This window comes from Molothrus ater, chromosome 15 (genome assembly GCF_012460135.2).
Source record: "Molothrus ater isolate BHLD 08-10-18 breed brown headed cowbird chromosome 15, BPBGC_Mater_1.1, whole genome shotgun sequence".
Taxonomy (NCBI): Eukaryota; Metazoa; Chordata; class Aves; order Passeriformes; family Icteridae; genus Molothrus; species Molothrus ater.
Genome location: NC_050492.2, coordinates 2391606 through 2410949, shown reverse-complemented (window position 1 = coordinate 2410949; position 19344 = coordinate 2391606). Strand labels below are relative to the sequence as shown.

The 19344-nt window shown below is 54.1% G+C and overlaps 3 protein-coding genes across 3 annotated transcripts; all 3 read left to right on the top strand.

Annotated features, from left to right (window-relative positions):
* Positions 1-3751: 3751 nt before the first annotated feature.
* On the top strand, positions 3752-6512 carry LOC118692191 (protocadherin gamma-B5-like). The gene is made up of 2 exons (XM_036391861.1): positions 3752-6367; positions 6453-6512. Exons 1-2 carry the CDS (start codon positions 3893-3895, stop codon positions 6510-6512), a joined length of 2535 nt encoding a protein of 844 aa, XP_036247754.1. The 5' UTR covers positions 3752-3892.
* Positions 6513-8360: 1848 nt separating this feature from the next.
* LOC129046848 (protocadherin gamma-A10-like) lies at positions 8361-15359 on the top strand. Its single transcript, XM_054516474.1, has 2 exons — positions 8361-10817; positions 15297-15359. The coding sequence occupies exons 1-2, from the start codon at positions 8361-8363 to the stop codon at positions 15357-15359; spliced, it is 2520 nt and encodes an 839-aa protein (XP_054372449.1).
* A 177-nt stretch (positions 15360-15536) lies between these two features.
* LOC118692189 (protocadherin gamma-B5-like) lies at positions 15537-18176 on the top strand. Its single transcript, XM_036391859.2, has one exon. The coding sequence runs from the start codon at positions 15690-15692 to the stop codon at positions 18174-18176; it is 2487 nt and encodes an 828-aa protein (XP_036247752.1). The 5' UTR covers positions 15537-15689.
* Positions 18177-19344: the final 1168 nt, after the last annotated feature.

Genomic DNA, 19344 nt, shown 5'->3' with positions numbered 1-19344 from the left:
ATAGATGTGTTTCCTTAAATTTTTAATGGGAGCAATTATCTTATTTCTCACTTGCACACATTACGAAGTCAAATACTAGTGATGGTAAGTTGTCTCTGCAACTTTTCTTGCAGTGGAGTTCCTCTGCTAATGGTAAAGATCAGAGAGAACCAAACAATCTGTAACGAGATTCAGGAGACTCTTGCAGGTGCAGCGTGTGAGGAAGCACTGTTGGAGAGAGAGCAGGTGTGTTTTTAACTTCCATGGTCCATTGTTGGACTACATAAAGTGAATATGCTCAGATTATAAATGGCCAAGCTGTGGGTTCATAAGTTTACTTTCCTGTAATGGGGTGCTCTCTGTAAGGGATGATTAATCTGCTGACTTGCTTGTCCTGACCAGGTAGAGATGGGCCTGGATGTGCCTGAAACTCTATCTGAAAATATCTCCAGAATCTTACTTATATCTGTAATCTTAGTTGTAACATCCTCATGGTGAACAGTCAGGGAGAGATTGCTCCCAGGGAGAGACTGGCCCCTCAGCAGGCAGAGCGGGGTTCTATGATTTGGGTGTGCCAAGGCCTGTGCCACTTACACCAAGTGCCTTTTTCTTTTCCTGTGTCCAGAAAAGGATGGCAATCCTCCAATGCATTTGTCTGCAAGCAATGCCCAGGGCAGTGCATGCTTCAGGGCTTCTGTGTCTAAGAAATGCTGCGGGAAATGTCATTTCCCCAGCTATGTGTCCTTGTTACAGTTGTGATGTAGAGTTTCACTGTGTTTGTACCAAGCTTTTCCAAGCTTTGAGCAAACCTTCAGATGTTATTAATGGCTGTTGCTTGTTGATGTTACTGCTGATGTTTTTTTTTTTTTTTAATTGAAATTGGTAGGATTGTAGGGATGGGAGAGTCTAATTTTCCAGCAAAGTCCAGGTTTGGAGTTTTTATTTGAAGCACGTGCCAGAAAGTCACTCATTTTATCCTCTGCCATGTCTGATACAGCTCTTCCCTGTGAGTGGTAGCTCTTGGATGTAGACATAGATTTCACATGAATGGTTCCCAAGTGGCATATATCCAAAACTGTCCATGTGTTTAGGAAGAATGATGACATCTTTGTATTGATCCTGATCTGAGTCTTTAACTGAGCTACATATTGCTTATGACTGTTTAGTCATTTTACATTTCTTCAAATATCAGTGATGAGCAGAGTCCATATGTGTGGACCTGTGTTGTGATCCCTGCTCTCCATAAGGAGAAGTTGTGTGGAAAACTTCTTCCAGTGGTGTCTGTCTGCAAAGGGGTCCCTGTTGGGTGATGTCTGAGCATGTGCCTGTGCAGAGACAGGGCTGGTGGAAGAATTGCTGAAATATCTAAAGGGTTGGTATAAATATTCAGTTTTCCCTAGCTGTTATATGGATCACATAGTTATGGTTGTGTGCATTTTTCTTTGCTTTTTCTCCAAAGGAATTTCTTGCAGTGCCTTACTTCTAGATATTCGAAATGTGTCTTATGTACTTGTTAAAGCTGACACAAGTTAGGCCTTAAAACTTACGCCTTTAAACGTAGGCCTTCAAATATAGGCTTTAACTTAGGCCTTTAAGCATAGGCCTTCAAAGATCGGCCTTCAAACATAGACCTTCAAACATAGGCCTTCAAACATAGGCCTTCAAACACAGGCCTTCAAACATCGGCCTTCAAACATAGGCCTTCAAACATAGGCTTTTATACATAGGCCTTTAAACTTGGGTCTTTAAAATCAGGCCTTTAAGCATAGGCCTTCAAATATAGGCCTCTAAACTTAGGCTTTCAAACTTAGGCCTTCAAACTCAGGCCTTCAAATCTGTGGGGTATGAGCAGGCCACATAGTAGAAAAGCTGATGAGAGCTCTGGAGTGTTTAATGAAATGAAGTCACACTGGCAGTCCAGAACAAGATTTCAAGGTCTCACTTCCAGCCTGACACCTCAGTGGGCTCCAGGTGCTGTCAGGAATGAATTTCCTTGCCCACAGAGAGGCCTGAGATTTTCCTCTTGGTGAGTTTCTCTGAATGCACTCCTAATGCATCCCTGCATTGCTTGAGTGGTTTTCTTTTCTTGACATGTTATTACAGCTGATGTAGAATGAGGACATGTGAGGGGGGTACATCTGTGTTCTAATTTTGTCATATGTTAAGAGATGTAAAAATGTCACATCTTTGTGGATCTGTGCATGTGATAAAAGAGGGGAAGTGCATAGTTTGATAGAGAGTTCATGAAAGTGGTAATTACATTTTCCACCTTGGATCTCAATTCAAGCTGTTTCCTGGAAGGCCATGGTTCATGTTTCCTTCCCACTTGTGAGTGCTGTTTTGCAGGAAACAGTAACTTCCCTTGAGAACCAAATGAAGACAGAATGTTGTGTGTGAGGAAAATGAAAAAGCTGTAAAATGGTAAAATGATAGCTGTAAAATGCTGCTGTCCAATTCCACTTACCTGGGGATTCTTCTTGTGTCTCTGAGGTCCACACAGCTACGAGCTGCTCTCTGTGGTTTCCTACATTGCACAGGCCCTGCTGTGTCACAGTGGCCAATGACTGGCCCCATGTATGGCAGTGGGAGATATTTGGCTTGGCTTCTTTGATTTAATAAGTGTCAAAGATTTCTGTTGTTCTGCTGCTTAGTAAAGTCATTTAATCCAGTCGAAGAGACCTCCTAGTCCTTTATAATTCCTGCAGCTTGCCTAGCTTGCACCTTGAGGCCTAAGTGAGTTTCCAGGTGTTCTGGGAAAGAATTTTTAAGGCTGTGTTGTGGTAAAGCACCAGAAAATCACAGCACTGAAATATGTCCCCCACTCTGATGGGGTCAGATGGAAGTTTGGGGTTTGTATATGAATCTTCAGAATTCATTGAAAACCATTCAGCTGATTTTGCAGTCCTAAAACGGATTGGGGAGATGTTGAGACTTTTGCCTAGAGGTTAGGAAAATCAAAATAATGGAAATATTAAATCAGTTGTTGTAGCAGGCCAAATTTTTGAGTTTCCACCAAAAGCACAGAAGGTTTTCTGGATGGAAGGGGAGTCAGTGCAAGGCAGAGTCTGCAGTGCTTTGCACTTTGTTATTCTCTGCCAGGTATGTATGTACACTGGCACTTATCTGAGTGCAGATTCATTGCTTCTGGGCTTCACATTTCTCTGCAAGTGTTATTCACTGTAAAAATGTCCTTTTGATTTGCATGAGTTTTTCACAGATGATGGGCAAACAATATCTTGGGTATAACTGGAACAATTAAATTTTAAATAATCTCAGCAATCATCTTTTCAGATTTTGGCTTCAGGTCTTTGACTGTGCATGAGAAAACCGATCTCGATTTTTGGAACACATATTTGGTTTCTGATTTTCATGCTACCTCAAACCAGAGAGTGCAGAAAATCTTTGATAAGGAGGAATACTTGTTTCCGTGTCTATTGCAGCTAGAAATAAATAGATCGTTACCACACGGATATTGCTGCTGCAATCATAAGGGCTCCTACTTGTGGTTAAGCCAGAGCTGCTGCTGTGGGTGTTTGCAGTCGGGGAGAGCCCCCGGGGCCGGTGCAGGCGCTGAGCCCCGGCCAAAGCCGGGCCCCGCTGAGCGCGGGCATGCGGCGGCTGCAGTGTCGCGGCGGCGCCTCCGGGTGTCGCTGTTGGCCGGCGCCGAGCGGCGCTGGAGCCGCCGCCGCCGCCGCAGCGTCCTGCCCCCGCAGGCTGCTCGCTCGGCCGGCGCCGGCCACAGCGGTAGCGGCACCGCCCGCAGCAGCAGCAGCAGCAGCAGCGAGAGGCGGCGAGAGGCGGCGCGGCGAGCTGGGTGTGTTTGAGCGGTGTCTGTTTTGGGCGGCGAGAGCGGCTGGAAGGGAGGCAGGGCAGCGGCAGTCGGCAGGAGCGCGGCGAGCGCAGTGGGCAGAGAATGGCGGTGAGGCAGAGGCGGCAGAGGCGCGGGCCGGGCGGCGGGCGAGCGCTGCTGGCCGCGCTGCTGCTGCTGCTGCTGTGCGTGTGGTGCCGGGCGGCGGGCGAGCGGCTCCGCTACGCCATCCCCGAGGAGCTGGGCAGAGGCTCGCTCGTGGGGCCGCTGGCGCGGGACCTGGGGCTCAGCGCGGACGAGCTGCCGGCGCGCAAGCTGCGGCTGAGCGAGGAGAAGCAATACTTCACGGTGAATGAGGAGAACGGGAACCTGTACGTGAATGAGAGGCTGGACCGGGAGGAGATGTGCGGTGAGTCGGCGACCTGCTCCGTCAGTTTCGAGGTGCTGGTGCACAACCCGCTGAACATTTTCCACGTCGAGGTGTCCATCGAGGATGTGAATGACCACTCCCCAGTCTTCAGCAAGGCTGCTCTGGACCTGGAGATTGGTGAATGGACGGTTCCCGGGACTCGTTTTCCTTTGGAGATGGCCCGAGACGCAGACGCAGGAAGTAACTCCCAGCTGACTTACCAGCTCGCCAGCAATCCGTCCTTCTCTCTCATCTGTGACGAAAACCCGGGTGGAAAGAAGCAACCCGAATTAGTGCTGGAGAAAGCATTGGACCGGGAGAAGCAGAGCTCGTTTGAGTTGATGCTGACAGCGGTAGATGGCGGGGAACCTGCGAGGTCCGGGACTGTAGAGGTTCGCATCAACGTGACGGATGCAAATGATAACCAGCCCGTGTTCAGTCAAAGAGTATATGAGATACGAGCATCGGAAAATCTGCCGGCGGGGTCCCTGGTGTTGCAGGTGGTTGCCACGGATGCGGATGCAGGCTCCAATGGGCGGGTGTCCTACTCCTTCGGCAACGTCCCGGATGCAATCAGCAGATTGTTCAGTGTCGACAGTGATAGTGGTGAGATCAGGTTGGTAGGTCCCCTCGATTTCGAGGAGAAGAATAAATACATCTTCGGTCTGGAGGCGAAGGACGGGGGCGGGCTCACCGGTCACTGTGAAGTGCAGATAGACGTCACGGACGAGAACGACAACCCACCCGAGATCACGATTCTGTCACTGTCGAGCCCAGTGCCTGAGGACGCACCATCCGGCACTGTGGTGGCTCTGCTGAAAGTTCGGGACAGAGACTCCGGCGAGAACGGTCAGGTGTCGTGCTCGCTGTCGGGAGAGGCGCCGCTGTCGATCGTGGCGTCGTCGGGCGGCTCGTACAAGGTGGTGACATCGGGCGCGCTGGACCGCGAGCAGGCGTCGGAGCAGCGCGTGACGGTGGTGGCCCGGGACCGGGGCAGGCCGGCGCTGTGGAGCAGCAGGGAGCTGGTGCTGGAGGTGTCGGACGTGAACGACAACGCGCCGGTGTTCGAGGAGGCGGCGTACAGCGCGTACGTGGCGGAGAACAACGCGGCGGGCGCGCTGGTGCTGCGCGTGCAGGCGCGGGACGCGGACGCGGGCGCCAACGGGCGCGTGAGCTACTGGCTGGCGGGCGGCAGCGCGGGCGCGGCGGGCGCGGCGCCGCTGGTGTCGGTGGAGGCGCGGAGCGGCGCGCTGTACGCGCAGCGCTCCTTGGACTACGAGCAGTGCCGCGAGTTCACGGTGGCCGTGCGGGCGCAGGACGGCGGCTCGCCGGCGCGCAGCTCCACGGCCACGGTGCGCGTCTTCGTGCTGGACCGCAACGACAACGCGCCCAGGGTGCTCTGGCCCGCGGCGGCGGCGGCGGCGGGAGAGGGTCCGGGAGGGGCGGCGGCGGCGGCGCCTTTCGAGGTGGTTCCGCGCTCGGCCGAGGCCGGCTACCTGGTGGCCAAGGTGGTGGCGGTGGACGCGGACGCGGGGCGCAACGCGTGGCTGTCCTACGAGCTGGTGCAGGCGTCGGAGCCGGCGCTGTTCCGCGTGGGGCTGCACAGCGGCGAGGTGCGCACGGCGCGCGCCGTGGGCGAGCGGGACGCGGCCAAGCAGCGGCTGGTGGCCGTGGTGAAGGACCACGGGCAGCCGGCGCTGTCGGCCACGGCCACGCTGCACGTGGTGCTGGCCGAGAGCTTGCAGGAGGCGCTGCCGGAGCTGAGCGAGCGGCCGGCGGGCGCCGAGGCGGCGGCGGCCGAGCTGCAGTTCTACCTGGTGCTGGCGCTGGCGCTGCTCTCGGCGCTCTTGGTGCTGAGCGTGGCGCTGGCCGTGCTGGCGCGGCTGCGCCGGGCCGGGCCGCCCGCCGTGCTGCGCTGCCTGGGCGCGCAGCGCTTCTCGCTGGCCGGCGCCGCCTTCCCGGCCGACTTCTGCGAGGGCACCTTGCCCTACTCCTACAACCTGTGCGTGCCGCCGCCCGCCCGCGCCCTGCCCGAGGCCGCTTGGCCGCCGCCGCCGCCGGTGCCCATCCTGTCGGCGGAGGAGCTTCTGGGCGGTGATTCCTGCGGGAAGCCGAGTCCGAGCACTGACCTCGTCGAGGGAGAGCCGCCTGCCAATCCCGATGCACCACAGGTCTGTAAATTTTGAGCTTCTTCTGTTTCTAAAAGTTCCCGAAACGTCATCTTTGTTTCCCCGGGTGTTCTCGGTGTGCTCTCAGTGGGGATTCTTCATCTGTATCCCCACGCAGCAGCGGAAGGTTTTAATTTTCCCTCGGTAAGCGCTTCAGCTGACAGGTTTTGATTATAGATCTCCTTTTGGCTAGTAGCGGTGTTTCTCAGTGTTTCTCCATGTTTCTCGGATTTGTGTTTATGTGAGTTGCACAGTCCTGTCTCCGTGACGGACTGAGTGAAGGAACGGGCTATCCCCCGTTCATGGCGAGCAGGAAGCCCTTGGTTCTTCCTTGGTCACAGGTTCAGCTTTAGGGTCGAGTTTTTGTCTTTAACAATTGTGCTCCATAAATTTGAATATGTTAGCAACATTGAAAGCAGATTCGTATTCTGTGGAACGAGAATGTCTGATTCCACATGACGGGGTCAAGGGAAAAAAAAGAGAGCACTGACATCTGGATCTGGAGATATTTCTTCCCTTACTGATTTGTTCGGAAAGGGTGTACTTGGAACTCGTGTATAGCTTGACCCAAACCCGTTCGTTAATATTTTTTTTTTTCCCGGTTGGATTTAGAAAGGAAAGGAGTGTGGAAAGTTCCTTTCACTCTTTTTTCTGAGTGAAGGAAGAGATTGTCACACGTTTTCGGGGGAATGCTGTAGTGGGACCAGATGGCTTCGTTTATGCGTCCTGGCTGGCCGTTCGCTCTGTTTTGCTCTTCATGATCTTTATTTCATACACTGGTGAGAGTGCTGAAAGATTTCTGTTTCAGAGATTGTTATTTTTCTATCTCACAACGATGTTGGGGGTGTTAGCAGGTCTCAAATATCTCGAGAACAGCAAAACTTTGCAATTCTGTTTATTAGGATAAACATCTGAGATATTAAGGGATCCCATATGAGGGAGATTGGCCAGAGGAGGGTTTAGGCACTTGAATCAAGCCCATTTGCACATTGATTAGTGGTCAGCACAGTTTCCTTTGTTGTACTTTTATTCTATGGTCCCATAATTATTTTCTTCAACACATAGCCAAGAATGTCATTAAGAGATACTTAGAGGAATAGTTTCCTAACGAGCTTTAGTGCTTCAGAGGTTGCTTTCTGAAAAAAGGAAAACTACAATGATTTGATTAAACGTAAATCTGTATAAACTAAGGAAACACTAGGCGCATCCCCTAGGAAAGGATGTCAAATATTTAAAGTCCTGAAACTTTACCTTGAGAGTTTCAGCTACATTTTTATTTATACCCAAAATTGAATTCTGTAACAATGGGCTCCCTGAATTCAAGCAGTATTCAATTGCTCTTGTCCCGCTTTGTTAATAACCCGGATAGCTTTGTTTCTTCGGGATATGCTATCTTCCCGTTCTCTGTATGGGAGGCTGTTGTTGAAGGTGCTTCTGAACAAAAACGATAAGCTTAAGAATAAGCTACAGGGCAAAATATCTATTTTAACTTACGTATAATGACAGTAGAAAGTAATGACTTTCCCGCGCGATTAAAGAACCCCGCCCGCGGAATGCCTCTGGCTTCTTCCCGATGGTGATAGCCTGGAGGATGAAAGCAGAGATGGGCTGGAGAAATGCGGAGGCAGGAGATCGGCGCTGGACGAAAAGCGACATCTCGGTGGCGACCGTGGCCTGTATGGAGCAAGGCAGGGCGGGCAGCGCTGGGCAGCGCTCGGTGCCTGCAGTGCCGGGAGGAGGCTGCGGGCGCCGCTGTTGACCGAGAGGAGCGAGAGGAAGCTCGGAGCGCTACCGGCAGCCCCGCCCGCTGCGGATCGGCTCGCTCGGTTGTTCGCTGCCTGTCCGAACGTGCGGTCCCCGATCGTCCCCGCCGTGCTGGTCCATTGTGGAGCCAGGCGGAGGCAGCGGCAGCTGCGCACGGTGCAGGATCTGAGAGCACTGAGTAGCAGCGGGATTGGATCGGCGGTGCTGCGGTGCCGGCGGTTCCGCGGGCGAGATGTGCGCGGCGGGGAGGCGCTGGGGCCGGCGGCAGCGAGCTCTGCTCTGGGCCGTGCTGCTGGCGGCGTGGGAGGCGGCGTGGGGGCAGCTGCGCTACTCGGTGCCCGAGGAGATGCCCAAGGGCTCGTTCGTGGGCGACGTGGCCGAGGACCTGGGGCTGCAGCTGACGGAGATCCGCGATAATGCCGTCCGTGTTGTTTCCAAGGGTAGGACGCAGTATTTTGCTCTGCACGGGAAGACGGGACATTTAGTGACGGCGGAGAGGATCGACAGAGAGCAGCTGTGCGAGCGTGTGCAGCAATGCGTGCTGCGCTGTGAGCTGATAGTGGAGGAGGAAATGAAGTTTTATGAAATAGAAGTGGAAATCACAGACGTTAACGACAACTCCCCCAGGTTCCGAGAGACGGAAAAAGAATTGAGAGTAAGCGAGACGACAGCCCCAGGGTCGCGGTTTCCCCTCCGAGAAGCACAAGATCCGGACTCGGGCCAGAATTCCCTGCAGAGCTACGAGCTGAGCGGTGACGAGCACTTCTCGCTGGCCGTGCAGGCGGGCCCCGGCGGCGATCAGCGTCCCGAGCTGGTGCTGGCCAAGGCGCTGGACCGGGAGGAGGCGGCGTTTCACGAGCTGGTGCTGAGGGCGAGCGACGGCGGCGATCCGGCACGGACGGGCACGGCTCGGATCCGCGTGACCGTGGTGGACGCGAACGACAACGCGCCCGTGTTCAGCCAGGCGGAGTACACGGTGCGTGTGCCCGAGGACGTGCCCGTGGGCTCCACCCTCGTCACCGTCATGGCCACGGATGCCGACGAGGGTCTGAACGGGCAGGTTAAATATAGCTTCCATAAAATTTCAGACCGGGCGTCGGAACTTTTTGACCTGGACTCTAAGACAGGAGAAATAACCGTTAGAAATGCTTTGGACTTCGAGAAGATCTCCTCCCATGAACTTGAGGTTCAGGCACAAGACGGAGGAGAGCTTTATGACACAACGAAAGTTACTATCACAGTGACAGACGTCAACGACAACGCACCCGAGATTTCGTTACGATCAGCACTGAGTGAGATTTCCGAAGACGCCCCGACGGGGACCGTGGTGGCCCTTTTGCATGTGCAGGATCTGGACTCGGGGGCGAATGGTGAAGTGCGCTGCTCGCTTCAAGGGGATGTCCCATTCCGGCTGCAGAGCTCTCACGGCAGCTACTACAGTGTGGTGACAGCGAGAGAGCTGGACCGGGAGCAGGTGTCGGAGTACAACGTGACGGTGCGGGCGGCCGACGGCGGGTCGCCGGCGCTGCAGAGCAGCGCGGTGCTGGCGCTGCGGGTGCTGGACGTGAACGACAACGCGCCGGTGTTCTTGGAGGAGCGCTACAGCGCGCGGCTGGCGGAGAACAACGCGGCGGGCGCGCTGGTGCTGACGGTGCGCGCCACGGACGCGGACTGGGGGCAGAACGCGCGCGTGCGCTACCGGCTGGCGGAGGGGCGGGTGCGGGGCGCGCCGCTGTCGTCGTACGTGTCGGTGCAGGCGGAGACGGGCGCGCTGTACGCGCTGCGCTCCTTGGACTACGAGCAGCTGCGCGAGCTGCAGCTGTGCGTGCGGGCGGAGGACGGCGGCGCGCCGGCGCTGAGCAGCAACGTGTCGGTGCGGCTGCTGATCGTGGACGAGAACGACAACGCGCCGCAGGTGCTGTACCCGGCGCCGGCCGCAGCGGCGGGCTCGGGCGCTGCTGCGGCGTGGTCGGGCGTGGAGCTGGCGCCGCGCTGGGCCGAGGCCGGCGCGCTGGTGGCCAAGGTGGTGGCGGTGGACGCGGACGCGGGGCAGAACGCGTGGCTGTCCTACGAGCTGGCCAAGGCCACGGAGCCGGGGCTGTTCCGCGTGGGGCTGCACAGCGGCGAGGTGCGCACGGCGCGCTCGCCGCTGGCCCGCGACGCGGCGCGCCACAGCCTGCTGGTGCTGGTGCGGGACCACGGGCGGCCGGCGCTGTCGGCCACGGCCACGCTGAGCGTGGTGCTGGCCGAGAGCGTGGCCGAGCTGCTGGCCGAGCTGGGCAGCGCGGCCCACGAGGCGGCGGCGCCGGGCGAGCCGGCCGCCAGCCTGACGCGCTGGCTCGTGCTGGCCGTGGCCGCCGTCTCGTGCCTCTTCGTGGCCTTCCTGCTGCTGCTGCTGGCGCTGCGCCTGCGCCGCTGCCACCGCCAGCAGCTGCTGCCGCCGGACAGCGGCGCCTTGCGCGGCGTGCCCGTCTCGCACTTCGTGGGCATCGACGGCGTGCGCGCCTTCCTGCAGTCCTACTCGCACGACGTGTCGCTCACGGCCGACTCGCGCAAGAGCCACCTGCGCTTCTCGGCCGCCAGCTGCTGCGACACCCTCCCGGCCCGGCCGCCGCCCGACGAGCCCGCGCCGCTGCTCGGGGACGGGGACCCGGCCGGCGCCCTCCCCGCGGATTCTGCCTCCGTCCCGGTGAGTTCCCATACCAATTTCTATCCGCTTTTCCTTCTTTTATTGCTTCTCTACTTTTTTCGGACTCCTACAGAGTCCTGTTTGCTGACATGGAAGGCAAAGTATCTTTTAGGGACTTGCTGATCTCGTGGCTTATTGCTACACCACGGTGGACATGGGGTCGGGTCTTGGCTTTCCAGTTTGTGAGGGATGCATGATATGGGAGACTGATCTTGGCTGGAGGGTTTTTCTAAATGAAGTTTTTTCTGTATCATGTGATCGTCGCTGCCTCAGTATCTTTTGATGGACAAGTAGGGTTTCACCTCCTTCCGGCTTCTTCTCTGAGATGTATTTGACATGAAAATATTTCTTCCCTCTTAGTAGAGAGCTGTAAAGATACCTGTTTAAGGCTATTGGTTATCCTGGTGCATGTGTAAGGGAAACCCTCTGAATATCTGGTATTTTGATGGAAACTGCTTTCAAGGGATCAAGGTCGAGACACAATATGCAAGATTTTAGAGGCAGGAGATGCAAATAGTGGGCTCTGTCTGTGGAAAACTGTTAAGTGATAAGATAAGATTAAGATAAGATAAGATGCGTTTTCAGTGCTGATCTGTGGTATAATGTAATGTAATTTTCTCCTTCCCAAGTATGTGTGGCTTAACAGATATTACTGAAGTTCTAATGAGAACAAGCCTGTTTACAGGTTCTTGTAATGTATTTATTGTATTTTAATGTATTTAATGTATTGTCAATATATTAAATTTATAGCCCTATATATTCTATTCTGAAATGTCACAATGGGCGCTTTGCAGTAACGAAATTTATTCCAATCCCCACTTTTAACACCTAGATTATGTATTTTCTGCAAGAGCCTAATCTAGATGAGAGTGATTCCTTATTTTCCGCAGATGTTATCTTCTTGTCTTGTCCTTTGTACTGATCTTAAGATGGGCCTTTGTATTTGGCAGTATCAGATCACGTCTCTTACATTTCCCTTGCTGTTCCATACATCCCTTTCATTTTACAACTCGACAGGGAAAGACATTCATAGATGTGTTTCCTGAAATTTTTAATGGGAGAAGTTGTTTTATTTCTCACATGGACAGGTTAAGAAGTTTAATGTTAGCCTTGGTAAGTTATCTCTGCAACTTTTCTTGCAGTGGAGTTCCTCTGCTAATGGTAAAGATCAGAGAGAGCCAAACAATCTGTAACGAGCTTCAGGAGACTCTTGCAGGTGCAGCGTGTGAGGAAGCACTGTTGGAGAGAAAGCAGGTTTGTTTTTAACTTCCATGGTCCATTGCTGGACTACATAAAGTGAATATGTTCAGATTATAAATGACCAAGCTGTGGATTCATAAGCTTGCTTTTCTACAATGGTGTGCTCTCTGTGAATGATAGTTTAACTGTTGACTTGTTTGTCCTGACCAGGTAGAGATGGGCCTGTGTGTGTCTGAAACTCTATCTGTAAACATCTCTGGAGTCACTGATCTTAGTTGTAACATCCTCATGGTGAACAGTCAGGGAGAGATTGCTCCCAGGGAGAGACTGGCCCCTCAGCAGGCAGAGCGGGGTTCTATGATTTGGGTGTGCCAAGGCCTGTGCCACTTACACCAAGTGCCCTTTTCTTTTCCTGTGTCCAGAAAAGGATGGCAATCCTCCAATGAATTTGTCTGCAAGCAATGCCCAGGGCAGTGCATGCCTCAGGGCTTCTGTGTCTAAGAAATGCTGCGGGAAATGTCATTTCCCCAGCAGTGTGTCCTTGTTAAAGCTGTGATGTAGAGTTTCCCTGTGTTTGTACTAAGTTTTTCCAAGCTTTGAGCAAACCTTCAGATGTTATTAATGGCTCTTGCTTGCTGATGTTACTGCTGATGTTTTGTTTTTTTTTTAATTGAAATTGGTAGGATTGTAGGGATGGGAGAGTCTAATTTTCCAGCAAAGTCCAGGTTTGGAGCTTTTATTTGAAGCACATGCCAGAAAGTCACTCATTTTATCCTCTGCCATGTCTGATACAGCTCTTCCCTGTGAGTGGTAGCTCTTGGATGTAGACATAGATTTCACATGAATGGTTCCCAAGTGGCATATATCCAAAACTGTCCATGTGTTTAGGAAGAATGATGACATCTATGTATTGATCCTGATCTGAGTCTTTAACTGAGCTACATATTACTTATGACTGTTTAGTCATTTTACATTTCTTCAAATATCAGTGATGAGCAGAGTCCATATGTGTGGACCTGTGTTGTGATCCCTGCTCTCCATAAGGAGAAGTTGTGTGGGAAACTTCTTCCAGTGGTGTCTGTCTGCAAAGGGGTCCCTGTTGGGTGATGTCTGAGCATTGTGCCTGTGCAGAGACAGGGCTGGTGGAAGAATTGCTGAAATATCTAAAGGGTTGGTATAAATATTCAGTTTTCCCTAGCTGTTATATGGATCACATAGTTGTGGTTGTGTGCATTTTTCTTTGCTTTTTCTCCAAAGGAATTTCTTGCAGTGCCTTACCTCTAGATATTCGATATGTGTCTTATGTACTTGTTAAAGCTGACACAAGTTAGGCCTTAAAACTTACGCCTTTAAACGTAGGCCTTCAAATATAGGCTTTAACTTAGTCCTTTAAGCATAGGCCTTTAAACATTGGCCTTTAAACATAGACCTTCAAACATAGGCCTTCAAACATAGGCCTTCAAACACAGGCATTAAAACTTAGGCTTTTAAACATAGGCCTTTAAACTTGGGTCTTTAAAATCAGGCCTTTAAGCATAGGCCTTCAAACATAGGCCTTCAAACTTAGGCCTTCAAACTTAGGCCTTCAAATCTGTGGGGTATGAGCAGGCCACATAGTAGAAAAGCTGATGAGAGCTCTGGAGTGTTTAATGAAATGAAGTCACACTGGCAGTCCAGAACAAGATTTCAAGGTCTCACTTCCAGCCTGACACCTCAGTGGGTTCCAGGTGCTGTCGGGAATGAATTTCCTTGCCCACATAGAGGCCTGAGATTTCCTCTGGGTGAATTTCTCTGAATGCAGTCCTAATGCATCCCTGCATTGCTTGAGTGGTTTTCTTTTCTTGACATGTTATTACAGCTGATGTAGAATGAGGACATGTGAGGGGGGTCCATCTGTGTTCTAATTTTGTCGTATGTAAAGAGATGTAAAAATGTCACATCTTTGTGGATCTGTGCATGTGATAAAAGAGGGGAAGTGCATAGTTTGATAGAGAGTTCATGAAAGTGGCAATTACATTTTCCACCTTGGATCTCAATTCAGGCTCTGTTTCCTGGAAGGCCATGGTTCATGTTTCCTTCCAACTTGTGAGTGCTGCTTTGCAGGAAACAGTAACTTCCCTTGAGAACCAAATGAAGACAGAACAGTGTGTGCGAGGAAAATGAAAAAACTGCTTAACTCAAGTGGATAGCTGTAAAATGCTGCTGTCCAATTCCACTTACCTGGGGATTCTTCTTGTGTCTCTGAGGTCCACACAGCTACGAGCTGCTCTCTGTGGTTTCCTACATTGCACAGGCCCTGCTGTGTCACAGTGGCCAATGACTGGCCCCATGTATGGCAGTGGGAGATATTTGGCTTGGCTTCTTTGATTTAATAAGTGTCAAAGATTTCTGTTGTTCTGCTGCTTAGTAAAGTCATTTAATCCAGTCGAAGAGACCTCATAGTCCTTTAAAATTCCTGCAGCTTGCCTAGCTTGCACCTTGAGGCCTAAGTGAGTTTCCAGGTGTTCTGGGAATGAATTTTTAAGGCTGTGTTGTGGTAAAGCACCATGAAATCACAGCACTGGAATATGTCCCCCACTCTGATGGGGTCAGATGGAAGTTTGGAGTTTGTATATGAATCTTCAGAATGCATTGAAAACCATTCAGCTGATTTTGCAGTCCTAAAACGGATTGGGGAGATGTTGAGACTTTTGCCTAGAGGTTAGGAAAATCAAAACAATGGAAATATTAAATCAGTAATTGTGGCAGGCCTAATTTTTGAGTTTCCACCAAAAGCACAGAAGGTTTACTGGATGGAAGGGGAGTCAGTGTAAGGATGGACACAGGGCAGAGTCTGCAGTGCTTTGCACTTTCTTATTCTCTGCCAGGTATATATGTACACTGGCACTTATCTGAGTGCAGATTCATTGCTTCTGGGCTTCACATTTCTCTGCAAGTGTTAATCACTGTAAACATGTCCTCTTGATTTGTACTGGTTTTGCACAGGTGATGGGCAAAGAATATCTCGGGTACCTCTGGAAAAATTAAATTGTAAAACATCTCAGCAATCATCTTTTCAGATTTTGGCTTCAGTTCCTTGACTGTGCATGAGACAACCAATTTGTTCTTTGGGAACACATATTTGGTTTCTGATTTTCATGCCATCTCAAACCAGAGAGTGCAGAAAATATTTGATAAGGAGGAATATTTGTTTCCGTGTCTATTGCAGCTAGAAATAAATAGATCGTTATCACACGGATATTGCTGCTGCAATCATAAGGGTTCCTACTTGTGGTTAAGGAAGAGCTGCTGCTGTGGGTGTTTGCAGTCGGGGAGAGGCCCCGGGGCCGGTGCAGGCGCTGAGCCCCGGCCAAAGCCGGGCCCCGCTGAGCGCGGGCATGCGGCGGCTGCAGTGTCGCGGCGGCGCCTCCGGGTGTCGCTGTTGGCCGGCGCCGAGCGGCGCTGGAGCCGCCGCCGCCGCCGCCGCAGCGTCCTGCCCCCGCAGGCTGCTCGCTCGGCCGGCGCCGGCCACAGCGGCAGCGGCACCGCCAGCAGCAGCAGCGAGAGGCGGCGAGAGGCGGCGCGGCGAGCTGGGTGTGTTTGAGCGGTGTCTGCTTTGGGCGGCGAGAGCGGCTGGAAGGGAGGCAGGGCAGCGGCAGTCGGCAGGAGCGCGGCGAGCGCAGTGCGCAGAGAATGGCGGTGAGGCAGAGGCGGCAGAGGCGCGGGCCGGGCGGCGGGCGAGCGCTGCTGGCCGCGCTGCTGCTGCTGCTGCTGTGCGTGTGGTGCCGGGCGGCGGCCGAGCGGCTCCGCTACGCCATCCCCGAGGAGCTGGACAGAGGCTCGCTCGTGGGGCCGCTGGCGCGGGACCTGGGGCTCAGCGCGGACGAGCTGCCGGCGCGCAAGCTGCGGCTGAGCGAGGAGAAGCAATACTTCACGGTGAATGAGGAGAACGGGAACCTGTACGTGAACGAGAGGCTGGACCGGGAGGAGATGTGCGGTGAGTCGGCGACCTGCTCCGTCACCTTCGAGGTGCTGGTGCACAACCCGCTGAACATTTTCCACGTCGAGGTGTCCATCGAGGACGTGAATGACAACTCCCCAGTCTTCAGCAAGGCTGTTCTGGACCTCGAGATCGGTGAATTGATCCCTCCCGGTGCTCGGTTTCCCCTGGAGATGGCGCGAGATGCAGACGCAGGAAGCAACTCGCTGCTGACCTATCAACTCACCAGCAACCCGTCGTTCTCAATGTCAATGAAGGAAAAGCCGGGTGGAAAGAAGCAGCCGGAATTAGTCCTGGAGAGAGTGTTGGACCGGGAGAAGCAGAGCTCTTTTGATCTCGTGTTGATGGCGGTCGATGGCGGGGACCCCGCGAGGTCTGGGAGTGTCCAGGTGCGCATCAACGTTACAGACGCAAATGACAACCCACCCGTGTTCAGCAAAAGCGTCTACGAGGCGCGAGTGGCGGAGAATCTGCCAGTGGAGTCGGTGGTGCTGCGGGTACGGGCGACGGATGCCGATGCAGGCTCGAACGGGCGAGTGTCCTACTCCTTGGGCAGCGTCTCGGAATCTGTCAGGGCGCTGTTCACTATCGACAGCGAGAGTGGAGAAGTGAGGACAGCGGGTGCCCTCGATTTCGAGGAGAAAAAAAAATACGTCTTCACCGTTGAGGCGACGGACGGAGGCGGGCTCAGCGATGACTGCGAAGTGCAGATCGACATCTCGGACGAGAATGACAACGCGCCCGAGATCACGATTTTGTCCCTGTCGAGTCCCGTGCCCGAGGACGCACCAGCGGGCACCGTGGTGGCCGTGCTGAAAGTTCGGGACAGAGACTCCGGCGAGAACGGTCAGGTGTCGTGCTCGCTGTCGGGAGAGGCGCCGCTGTCGATCGTGGCGTCGTCGGGCGGCTCGTACAAGGTGGTGACATCGGGCGCGCTGGACCGCGAGCAGGCGTCGGAGCAGCGCGTGACGGTGGTGGCCCGGGACCGGGGCAGGCCGGCGCTGTGGAGCAGCAGGGAGCTGGTGCTGGAGGTGTCGGACGTGAACGACAACGCGCCGGTGTTCGAGGAGGCGGCGTACAGCGCGTACGTGGCGGAGAACAACGCGGCGGGCGCGCTGGTGCTGCGCGTGCAGGCGCGGGACGCGGACGCGGGCGCCAACGGGCGCGTGAGCTACTGGCTGGCGGGCGGCAGCGCGGGCGCGGCGGGCGCGGCGCCGCTGGTGTCGGTGGAGGCGCGGAGCGGCGCGCTGTACGCGCAGCGCTCCTTGGACTACGAGCAGTGCCGCGAGTTCACGGTGGCCGTGCGGGCGCAGGACGGCGGCTCGCCGGCGCGCAGCTCCACGGCCACGGTGCGCGTCTTCGTGCTGGACCGCAACGACAACGCGCCCAGGGTGCTCTGGCCCGCGGCGGCGGCGGGAGAGGGTCCGGGAGGGGCGGCGGCGGCGGCGCCTTTCGAGGTGGTTCCGCGCTCGGCCGAGGCCGGCTACCTGGTGGCCAAGGTGGTGGCGGTGGACGCGGACGCGGGGCGCAACGCGTGGCTGTCCTACGAGCTGGTGCAGGCGTCGGAGCCGGCGCTGTTCCGCGTGGGGCTGCACAGCGGCGAGGTGCGCACGGCGCGCGCCGTGGGCGAGCGGGACGCGGCCAAGCAGCGGCTGGTGGCCGTGGTGAAGGACCACGGGCAGCCGGCGCTGTCGGCCACGGCCACGCTGCACGTGGTGCTGGCCGAGAGCTTGCAGGAGGCGCTGCCGGAGCTGAGCGAGCGGCCGGCGGGCGCCGAGGCGGCGGCGGCGGCGGCCGAGCTGCAGTTCTACCTGGTGCTGGCGCTGGCGCTGCTCTCGGCGCTCTTGGTGCTGAGCGTGGCGCTGGCCGTGCTGGCGCGGCTGCGCCGGGCCGGGCCGCCCGCCGTGCTGCGCTGCCTGGGCGCGCAGCGCTTCTCGCTGGCCGGCGCCGCCTTCCCGGCCGACTTCTGCGAGGGCACCTTGCCCTACTCCTACAACCTGTGCGTGCCGCCGCCCGCCCGCGCCCTGCCCGAGGCCGCTTGGCCGCCGCCGCCGGTGCCCATCCTGTCGGCGGAGGAGCTTCTGGGCGGCGATTCCTGCGACAAGCCGAGCCTGAGCAGCACCGCCGTGACGGGAGAGCCGCCGGCCCAACCCGACGCACCGCAGGTCTGTAAAGCCTGAGCTTCTTCTTTTTTTTAAAAGTTCCACAAACATCATCTTTTTTTTTCCCCGGGTATTCTCGGCCTGTTCTCATTGGGGATTCTTCATGCTTATCCCCACGCAGCGGCGGAAGGTTTTAATTTTCCCTCGGTAATCGCTTCAGCTGACAGGTTCTGATTATAGCTCTCCTTTAGGCTAGTAGAGGTGTTTCTCAGTGTGTCTCCTTATTTCTCGGAGTCGGGTTTATGTGAATTGCAGAGTCCTGTCTCCGTGACGGGCTGAGTTTAGGAACGGGCTATCCCCCGTTCATGGAGAGCAGGAAGCCCTTGAATCTTCCTTGGTCACAGGTTCAGCTTCAGGCTCGCGTTTTTGTCTTTAACACTTGAGATGCCTAAATTAGAATATTTTAGCAATATTGAAAGCAGATTCGTATTCTGTGGAACGAGAATGGCGGATTCTACATGACGGGGTCGAGGAAAAAAAGAGATAGCACTGACATCTGGTGCTGGAGATATTTCTTTCCTGACTGATTTGTTCAGAAAGGATGTGCTTGGAACTTGTATATAGCTTTACCCAAACCCATTCGTTAATATTTTTTTTTCACGGTTGGATTTAGAAAGGAAAGGAATGTGGAAAGTTCCTTTCAGTCTTTCTTCTGAGTGAAGGTAGAGATTGTCGCTCGTTTTGGCAGGAATGCAGTAGTGGGACCAGATGGCTTCGTTTATGCTTCCTGGGTGGCAGTTCTCTCTGTTTTGCTCTTCATGATCTTTATTTCAGACACTGGTGAGAATGCTGAAAGATTTCTGTTTCAGAGATTGTTATTTTTCTATCTCACAACGATGTTGGGGGTTTTAGCAGATCTCAAATATCTCGAGAACAGCAAAACTTTGCAGTTCTTTTTATTAGGATAAACATCTGAGATATTAAGGGATCCCATATGAGGGAGATTGGCCAGAGGAGGGTTTAGGCACTTGAATCAAGCCCATTCACACATTGATTAGTGGTCAGCGCAGTTTCAAGACTTGTACTTTTGTTCTCCGGTTCCATGATTGTTTTCTTGAGCACATATCATATCAACGTCATTAAGTAATATTTAGATGATTAGTTTACTAACGAGCTTCAGTGCTTCGCACATTGATTTAAAAAAAAAAAAAGGAAACATAGAATGTCTTGAATAACTATAAACCTG

Excerpts from the sequence above, each read along its gene's own strand:
- LOC118692189 (XM_036391859.2), top strand. The coding sequence starts at position 15,690 with ATGGCGGTGAGGCAGAGGCGGCAGAGGCGCGGGCCGGGCGGCGGGCGA.
- LOC129046848 (XM_054516474.1), top strand. The coding sequence starts at position 8,361 with ATGTGCGCGGCGGGGAGGCGCTGGGGCCGGCGGCAGCGAGCTCTGCTC. Across the intron at positions 10,818-15,296 it reads CGGATTCTGCCTCCGTCCCG|GAAGAGCTGCTGCTGTGGGT; the intron begins GTGAGTTCCCAT and ends CTTGTGGTTAAG.
- LOC118692191 (XM_036391861.1), top strand. The coding sequence starts at position 3,893 with ATGGCGGTGAGGCAGAGGCGGCAGAGGCGCGGGCCGGGCGGCGGGCGA. Across the intron at positions 6,368-6,452 it reads CCAATCCCGATGCACCACAG|TGGGGATTCTTCATCTGTAT; the intron begins GTCTGTAAATTT and ends GTGTGCTCTCAG.